Here is a 9,562-nt window from a genome sequence, read left to right as displayed (position 1 = left end):
GCTCCGGACACACAGGCTCAGCGGCCATGGCTCACGGGCCCAGCCACTCCGCGGCATGTGGGATCTTCCCGGACCGGGGCACGAACCCGCGTCCCCTGCATCGGCAGGCGGACTCTCAACCACTGCGCCACCAGGGAAGCCCTCCACTGTTGGCTTTTAAGAAGCAAGCTGCCATCAATTCCATGCCTCAAGAAAATGAATTCTACCAACAACCTATGAAGGGAATAAAACAAGACAATGGGATGGAGAAAAAAAGGGGGGAACCACTGAGGTACAGGGGTCAGGTGAGTCTCCGCCACAATGCCGACGTCTTTGCTGAGATGAGGGGGAGCCAGCCCCATGAGGAGCCAGAGGTGGTGTGTGCAGGTAGAGGTAAACAGATCAGCAAGTGCAAAGGCCCTGAGGTTAGAATGACTCAAAGGACGATCATGAGCCAATAAAGGCACGGATGATGAAGGAATCATGGTCGACCAGTCAAAGTTTGGTGGATGTAAAAACTTCAAGAGCATCATCCCCAGTGCACCCGGTTGGAGGCTCCAGGACAGAGCTGTCGAGCCTGCGTTCTGACCTCTCCTGTTTGCACGCTGGGGTCCCTCTGCCCCCTCACTTTTTCACCTGCAGCCTCTTGCTGAGAAGCTCACTGACTGGGAGGCAGAGTTTTGGCTCCCACAAAACCAGATGTTAAGATGAAGATTTGCAAACACGCATGCCTATGAGGGCCAGGCGGACTACAAGACTAAACGTTAAGACACTAGGGAACAACCTACAGACTGCGAGAAAATATTTGCAAATGATGCAACCAACAAGAGATTAATCTCCAAAATATACAAACAGCTCATACAGCTCAATACAGAAAAAACAAACAACCCAATCAAAAAACTGGACAGAAGATCTAAATAGACACTTCTCCAAAGAAGACATACAGGTGGCCAAAAGGCACACGAAACGATGCTCAACATCGCTAATTATTAGAGAAATGCAAATCAAAGCTGCAGTGAGGTATCACCTCACACCAGTCAGAAGAGCCATCATCAAAAAAAAAAAAAAAAAGAAACCTACAAATAATAAATGCTGGAGAGGGTGTGGAGAAAAGGGAACCCTCCTACACTGTTGATGGGAATACACACTGGTGCAGCCACTATGGAAAACAGTATGGAGTTTTCCCAAAAAAATAAAAATAGAGTTGCCATATGATCCAGCAATCCCACTCCTGGGCATATATCCAGACAAAACCATAATTCAAAAAGATACATGCACCCCTTTGTTCACAGCAGCACTATTCCCAATAGCCAAAACATGGAAACAACCTAAACGTCCATCAACAGATGAATGATGAAGTTGTGGTACATAAATACAACGGAATACTACTCAGCCATAAAAAAGAATGAAATAATGCCATTTGCAGCAACATGGATGGACCTAGAGATTATCATTCTAAGTGAAGTGAGTCAGACAGAGAAAGACAAATACCATACGATACCACTTATAGGTGGAAACTACAATGACACAAATGAACTTATCTCAGAAACAGACTCACACACGTAGAAAACAAACGTATGGTTACCAAAGGGGAAATGGGGGTGGCGGGAGGAGGGATAAATTAGGAGTTTGGGATTAGTAGATACAAACTACCATATATAAAATAGATAAACAAGGACCTACTGCATAGCACAGGGAACCATACTCAATATTTTATACTAACCTATAAGGGAAAAGAATCTGAAAAAGAATGTGTGCGTGTGTGTATAATGAATCTCTGTGCTGTACACCTGAAACTAACACAATATTGTTAATCAACTATATATACTTCAATTTTTTTAAAAAAAACTAAAAAAAAAAATGGGAGAAAAGGACGCTAGGGAGAAGTGGGGACTGAGGCAGGCTGCAGAGCATAGGCACCGTCCACAGGCATAGCTGCTGCTAAGCCCCAGCCAGCTGCTGCCCTGCAAGAAGTCAGGCCCAATATCTTCAGAGCTTCAGATATTTTAAGAGAAGCCGAAATCCAGGTTTATATGTGAAATCTCCTGATATTTATTATTTGGATACTAAGCGTCAAAACTTTCAACAATGTTGCTGGCCAAATAAGATTCTTACATGGGCTGTTTGGCCCCTGGGCTGCTGATGGGTTTGCAAGGCATCCTGGAGAGACATCTCCAGGCCTCTCGGAGGACCAGCCTGGGACCATCGGCCTTATTTGGGAATGTTTCCCCAACGGCCTCCACGTGTAGACACCTGGCACCTAGCAGGTGCACAATGAATGTCTGTTGAAACAGTCAAGTTCCAGTGTTGGGAACTGTAAATGAGGCACCTCACCTTTGTCCCCCTCCCCACATCTCCCGGGACTCTGACTGAGGCCTGGAGACTTCAGGCTTGCCAGCTGTCACTCAGATGTAGTTTAGTGCTTTGTGGGAGCAAAGCCACGTGCCAGTATCCCTGAGCTCCCGGGATGTGGTTTGGGTGATGTAAAGCATTGCTTTCCAAGCTAGCTCACTGGACCAGCATCCTCAGCATCACCGGGAAGCATGTTAGAGATACAGAATCTCAAGCCCCATCCCAGACCCACTGAATTTGACCCAGCATCACAAGAAACCTCCAGAAAACCCTAGGTGACTCTCATGTCCATTATGGGCTGGGAGCATTGGGGCAAGGTGCTGTTTGGCACTTGGGCTCTGGAGTAAGGTTTGCTGGTTCAGATCCGGGTCCTTGGGGAAGTTGCCCGACTTCTCTGTGTGCCTCAAGTTTACTCAAGAGAAAAATGCTGTGCCTGGCACACAGCAAGCCCTCAGCGATGCCAGCTCTGGAAACGTGGTCCTGGCAGACAAGTGAAAGGAGGTGCAGGGGCCTCAGAAGAGGGTATGTCATCTCTGGCCAGTGAGAGTCTCCGGGCATTCTAGGAAGGGGAGATTGCGGGTGCAGGAGAGCCTTGGGGATCTGAGTTCAGAGTGTCAAATAGAGAATAGGCGAGGGCTGGGACCATATGACATCACACTGAGAGGGTCGGGGGAGACCATGGGAAAATGGGACCTAAAAGCTTTGCGGGGCGGGGGGCCGGGGTGTTGGAGGGAGGAGGGTATGCAGTCGGCAACCTGAAAGGTTTTGAGCAAAGGAGCGAGACAATCAGAATGACGCGATGAAAGAGGGGTTTTAAAATCCATCTGCCCCCTCCGCATTTGCAGTCAGGAGATTATGTACGTGCACAGATCATGGAGAAAAGTCTAGAAGGGCATATACCTAAACGTGATTGTCTCCGAGTGGTGAGATCACTAGGATGTTTTACTGTCTTGTCCTCACTCATCTGTATTTTCTAATTTTTCTGCAAAGGACATGCATCACTGCATAATTAAAAAAGCAATAAAAGCTGTAAATAATTAACATGCTCTCTCCTCAGGACTTAAACTGAATGGATGTGTTTTCAACTCAGTTATTTCGAATATTTGCTGGATGCCTGGCATTAAAAAAGGCACCACTGAAAAACACACAGCCAGTAGACTGATGGGGAAACACACTGAGTCCTTTAACCATGAAACTCTAGACCCCAGTTCCTATACAGGACTCTGTCTCTCTCTCTCCCTGGAACACAGAGATGCCTTTTGAATCCCTTGTGAAGTTTTCCTTGGGGGTTTACTGAAATCGCAGTTTGCAGCTCCTGACACTGTGGGCACACGGGGAAATGACAGGTGGCCACACACCCTACCTTTTGGAGCGGATGCTCAGTTGTTTCTGCTTGCTGCTCCCACGAGGCATCTTTGCCCTCCTATGAGGCCATCCTTTCTTCCGTTCTGGCTCAGACATCCAGTCCTGGGATGGCATCCCTGGGGCTGTTGGGTCGGAGAGCTGAAAATACCAGGCACGCTGGCGTCATATTGCTCACAGCCCTCACGGTGGGAACAACACAGAAGGGTTCTCTCTCTGCAGACAGGATGCCTGTCTGGGGAAATCGGGCATCGAAATGCTGCATTGCCAAATGGTCTGCGCATTGCTGGGCGGAACCTTCTGGAATCCTGCCTGGGCTGGATCCACAGAAGAAAAAGCCCAGACCTTTGGTGATAACTGGAGGTCTAGGGAACACCGTGACCGGCTCCTTTCCCTCCTCCAGGAATGGCCACACCCAGTATATGATGGCCTTGTGGTAAGCTGGGCCTTGGATCCACCCTCTCTCAGGCCCAGCCCACTCTTTCTTAACCCCCCACTCTCGGGATAAAGGCAGTGTTACCATGAGAACAGCCTTCAAGCTCTGGGACACAGACCCTGTTGTTTCACACGATTAAGTTACAACTGAGGCCGCAGGATCCTCTTCAGTCACCCTCGCCCAGGACATCCCAGAGCAGGACAACACCCTCAACTATACAATCCAGACGCATGGAGTCGCTCTCAAGATGGGACTACAGGGATTTCCCTGGCGGTCCAGCGGTCAAGACTCTGCGCTTCCAATGCAGGGGGTGCAGGTTTGAGTCCTCGTCGGGAAATAAGATCCCACATGCCGCGAGGCACGGCCCTCCCTCCCCAAAAAAGATGGGACTATAAATTTATTTAATCACCAGTGAGAACTCTCTAGAGCACCCAGCTCCTTTCCCGTCTTGCCACTGCTCCCAGGAAACTCAGGAGTAAGTTGAATCTGACCATAGCAGCTATTTTCTCTGGAGTCCCTGGTATGGTAACTATCTCCTTTTAAGAGTTTTTGTTTGGAGTCTATCTCTCTTGGAGTCTATCTCTCAAAAAGGGTTTCTGATTTATAAGCTCCCCTGACCAGCGTTTCATTTTTACTGTTCGCCTCTGCTACCAGGAAGCTCAGCATTAAGGTTTATGTCTAGTTATGAAAAATATCACCCAGAGTCTTGGGTACAGTCATTCTGTCCTTTGAAACCTTTTCTCATGATTTTCTTTCATTTTATTTTACATGTTGCGCCTTTTTTCTCTCCCTTGGGAGCAGGCTGAGAAGGCGTTATAATGGACAGCAAATGCTACACAGGATGGCTTCATACTTTCTCTCCATCGCTACAAGTTCTGCCTGCCAAGCATCCTCCCTCAGCCCCCAGGGCCCTGGGACAAAGCTGGGTGTTACCTTCAATGTCTGTGTCTGCCCTCCTCCTCCAGGGCTTATCCTGGTCCATCTTCCAGACACTGCTTTGCTTGCTGGCTGGGCGTCAGGACCCTCACCCGGGAGGCTGCCAGCAGGGAAATGCAGCGCCAGGTGCACGGAAGCGTCCTTTTCCTTCTGCTCCAGCGGCAGAGGGAGGCTGCGGCTCAGGCAACACCATGTGAGCTGGGGCTCAGCCCTCAGCGAGGGGAAAGGCCCCTGGGCCCTGCACCTCCCAGGGGTCTCCGCGGGCGCACTCGAGGCCAGCTCAGGCCAGCCCGGGGGTGGAAGGGCCGAGAGGGAGGGGCCGGGCTGGCGGGAGCAACCGGCACTGAGCCCCGCTAGTGGCCCTGAAGAAGGGCCCCGCGGGGCGCTCTTGGGAGGCCCCCCCAGCTCCCCAGTGGATTCCCAGGGATGGAGGACGCCCCCAGAGGGCCTGGCCCGCGCCCAAGTGCTGCTGCTGCAGACTTGTTGGGTGTCATGGGTCCCACTCCTCCAAGAGTCACACGTTGGCGTGGACGGGAAGGAGGCTGCCCCCCTGGGGACCCCAGCAGCTGCGGTGCCAGTGTCCAAGCCTCCTCTCTCCTCTCCCTGCACCCCCTTTCTCCTGTCGCATGGTGTGGACCAGCTGGGGTCCTCCCCGAAGCTGTCTGCTCCACCAGGGGCCTGGCCTGAGGTTGGGCTGGGAAGTAGGGGGGCCTCCAGCCCTGACTCCATAAAGGATGCCCGTTCCTCAAGTCCCCCTCTCCTGCAGAGAAGGCCCCGGCCTTGGTCCACCTTTTGGGGGACGGGCGGCGGGCCACAGGTCTCTCCCTGGGGTAACCTGAGGAGGTACTGTGGGGGGAAGGCCATGTCCACTGGGGCAGTGAGGACGCCAGTGGCCCGAGGCTGCGAGGCCAGCTGGGAGGGACACCCGGGAGCTGCAGCTGTAGCACACAGCCGAGGCTCCATGTCCCGAGGCCCTGCCCGCCTCAGGGACCCAGCCCTGCCCCTCGCTGTGCAGTCGCCACCTCCAGGCAGCCCCCCTGGCTTTTCCCCAGGGTCACTGTCCTGGTTCTGAGGGGGCGGGGAGGCAGCCTGCATGGGACCCCCCGGGGTCTCTCCTCCTGCTCCCGGGGGCTCCTGGCAGCTTAGTGCCTCCACCTTCAGCTTCTTCCTCTCCGAGGGGAGCTTGTCTTCTGTGGGCTGGGGGTCCCCGGGGCTCCCGCCCGGCTGGCTCTGGACCACGTGGGCCTGCTGACAGGTCTCCTTGGCGTCCCCTCCACCACCCCGAGTGCCACCTTCCAGCTTGGGGTCCGGCAGACCCCGCCTGGGAGTCTCTAGGTCACCTCCTTTGGGAGAACTGGGTGCTGGGAGCAGCTGACACCCCAGCTCCAGCCTCCCGCTTGGGGGAAGCAGAGGGCTCTTGCTGCCCAAGCAGAGGGGTCCTCTGCAGCTGAGGGCGGGGCGTGAGGCAGCCCTGTTCACACGGGGCTGGTCCCTGCCTCCGGCTCTGGCCACTGTCTCCCTCTGCTTGGGGGGCTCAGTCACCAAGAGGCCCTTCCGGGCCGGTGGGCTTGTGCAAGGTGCTAGTCTGGCCTCCACGGCAGTGTCCTCGGGGCCCGGGGGCCTCCTCCCATCCTGGGAGGGGGCTGCACGCCCGCCACCCCCTGCATCCTGCTGGAGAGGACGGTCCAGCTCGACCCCACTGCCTGCTGTGACCTCCCTAGCCTTCTTGCCTTTCGTTTTCTGGTAGATGCTCTTAAACGTGTCCTTCCCGTACACCTGCCACTTCTCCTGGGAGAACATCTTCAGCCTCCTCTGGCCGCGTTGCTTACCAGCCGCCTGGCCCTGGCCGGCCTGGCCCTCTCCCGCAGCCGGTCTCTTTCCATCCGAGTCCTCCGCCAGGGCCGAGGCGTCTCCCGTCGGGGGACACGGCAGGTCCTCCACCGCAGCCTGTCTGACCAGGGCCCGGGGGTGACCGCCAGGGACATCAGCCAGTCGGGCGGGGGCAGGTCTGGGGCTCAGAGGCTTCTGCCTCCGGGACCAGGTGTCCCGGGGGTCCAGTGGCTCCGGCCACGTCCCCGTACCCTCGACGAAGGGCAGCGAGTTGCTCCTGGTGACAGGCACACATTCGGTGCCGGTGGAGAGCTGCGTGGGGACCGAGTGGAAGAAGAGGGGCCGCGCCCTGTCCGCAGGCGCGCAGGTGGAGGGCGCAGCGCGGAGGGCGGCAGGCGTCCTCCTGGGCTCCGGCGGCCGCAGGTCGAAGTGGAAGGAGTCCTTGTAGGTGTAGGGCATGGGCAGGTCGATGCTGCCCTGCTTGGACAGGACCGTCTTGCGGGGCCGCACGTGGGCCAGCTGGGGGTCGTCCACCACGGCCTGGTTGTGAGAGATAAGCCTGGCGATGCGCTCCTCCAGCTGCCTCTTTTCCAGCTCCAGGCCGGCCGCCCGCTCCACGCGCCCGGGCCCCGGGCCTCCCTCGCCCTCGGACTCGGCGCTGTGCTCGGACAGGCTGTGCAGGGGGCTGCCGGCGGCTGGCGGCTGCTCTGCGCTGTCCGAGCGGGACAGGTAGCCCGAGTCGGTGCTCTCGCACTTCCGCAGCCGACCCTCCGAGGGCTTGGCATCCCCGGGCTTCTCTACCTGCTGCTGCTGCAGCACGGAGCCCGGCCTGCTGGCCGTCGGGGACCTCTGCTCCGGCAGCTTCCGCCTCGGCTGCGAGCTGGCCAGCGGGAGCCCGGGGGCAGAGTCTACAGGGGCCTCCCTGACATCCAACGTGGACCCTGGACAGGCAACAGCGTCCAACTTCAGGTCCAGGTTCTTGGCAACTGGGGACAGATGCGCCGTAGGCAGCAGGCAGTGCCCAGCGGCCTGGGCGCCCGGAGAAAGGGGTCTCTCTGATCGTGCCCCGTGTGTCCCGGAAGGCACTCCGGCCTTGTCCCCCTCCTCCGGGAGGCTGCTTCCCCCGCCATCTGACTCCAAGGACAGCCTGGAGTTGTTGAGGTGTGTCTGGGTCCGTCTGTGCTTATACAAGTTGCTCTGGGTCTTAAAGGCGATGCCACAGGTGGCGCACGGGAAGGGCCTCTCACCGGTGTGGGAGCGGATGTGCTTCTCCAAAACGCTGGGCTTCAGGCAGTCCCGGCCACAGTGCGGGCACAGGTACTTGCCGGCATTGCGCACCTTGCTGGGGCTGCCCAGCATGGACCCCAGGCCCGGTGACAGGATGGGCAGAGCACCCACGAAGTTCACGGTGAGCGCTGGGGCCGCTGGCTTCCCCACCTGGGTGGGACTGGGCCCTTCAGGCTGCAGCAGGGGGCTGAGAATAAAGGGCACGCTGCCCCCGTCCACGCTGCCTGACACGAGGGGTGCACGCGGCTGGAGGCCCCCCGGAGGCACTGTGTGGTACAGTGGGATGGGCAAGGCCTTCAGGAACAGGGTGGGGGCCAGGCCCTGCTCTGGGGGCAGGATGATGGGGCCCAGGGTCAGGTGAGGTGAGGCCTGCCCACCTGGGGCCCCTGGGGGGCCAGAAGCAGGAGCTGGCTGGTCCCTGGCAGGCAAGGCAGGGCAGGTGACTTCTGGCACCTCCATCCCACATCGTCTGGGTGGCCCAGGATGCCGGGCAACCTGTGAGCAACAACCGAACTTTACTATGGGTAACTCTCTTCTCTCATCATACAGTAAACTCTTCCCTACCCCCCATCAGGCATTTCGTCACCTCCACTGAAGCCACAACAATCCCCCAAGAAAAATACCCTTATCCCCATATAAGGAAAGGGGAAACTGAGGCTCAGAGAGTGGAAGTGACTTGTCATGCAGCTGATATGTGGCAAAACAAAGTTCAGACCTGGGTCTGTCTCAATCCTATCTCATTTAATATGCCCAAAGGGAACTCTCTCTCTCTTTTTTTTACATCTTTATGGGAGTATAATTGCTTTACAATGTTGTGTTACTTTCTGCTGTACAACAAAGTGAATCAGCTCTATGTTTACATATATCATCATATCCCCTCCCTCTTGAGCCTCCCTCCCACCCTCCCTATGCCACCCCTCTAGGTCATCACAAAACACCGAGCTGATCTCCCTGCACTATGCAGCAGCTTCCCACTAGCCATCCATTTTACATTTGGTAGTGTATATATGTCCATGCCACTCTCTCACTTCTTCCCAGCTTCCCCTTCCCCCCGCAACTGTGTCCTCAAGTCCGTTCTCTACATCTGTGTCTTTATTCCTGCCCTGCCACTAAGTTCATCAGTACCGGGTTTCTTTTAGATTCCATATATATGTGTTAGCATACGGTATTTGTCTTTCTTTCTGACTTACTTCACTCTGTATGACAGACTCTAGGTCCATCCACCTCACTACAAATAACTCAGTTTCGTTCCTTTTTATGGTTGAGTAATATTTCAAAGGGAATCCTTTTTTTGCGGGGGGAGTTACCTTTTTTTCTTAACATCTTTATTGTAGTATAATTGCTTTACAATTGTGTGTTACTTTCTGCTTTATAACAAAG

At 55.5% G+C, this 9,562-nt stretch overlaps 1 protein-coding gene across 1 annotated transcript in view; it reads right to left on the bottom strand.

Annotated features, from left to right (window-relative positions):
• Positions 1-8,641, bottom strand: part of ZNF831 (zinc finger protein 831) — an 81,307-nt gene extending 72,666 nt beyond the window's left edge. Inside the window, exons 1-2 of the mRNA XM_007449470.1 lie at positions 5,063-8,641; positions 3,695-3,834 (exon numbers count right to left, since the gene is read on the bottom strand). Of these exons, the coding sequence (XP_007449532.1) occupies positions 3,695-3,834; positions 5,063-8,641 (3,719 nt within the window). The remainder of the gene's footprint in view (positions 1-3,694; positions 3,835-5,062) is intronic.
• Positions 8,642-9,562: the final 921 nt, after the last annotated feature.

Source organism: Lipotes vexillifer, unplaced genomic scaffold (assembly GCF_000442215.2).
Source record: "Lipotes vexillifer unplaced genomic scaffold, Lipotes_vexillifer_v1.1 scaffold524, whole genome shotgun sequence".
NCBI lineage: Eukaryota > Metazoa > Chordata > Mammalia > Artiodactyla > Lipotidae > Lipotes > Lipotes vexillifer.
The sequence above is the reverse complement of the archived record's forward strand: the minus strand, read 5'-3'. Positions and strand labels throughout refer to the sequence as shown.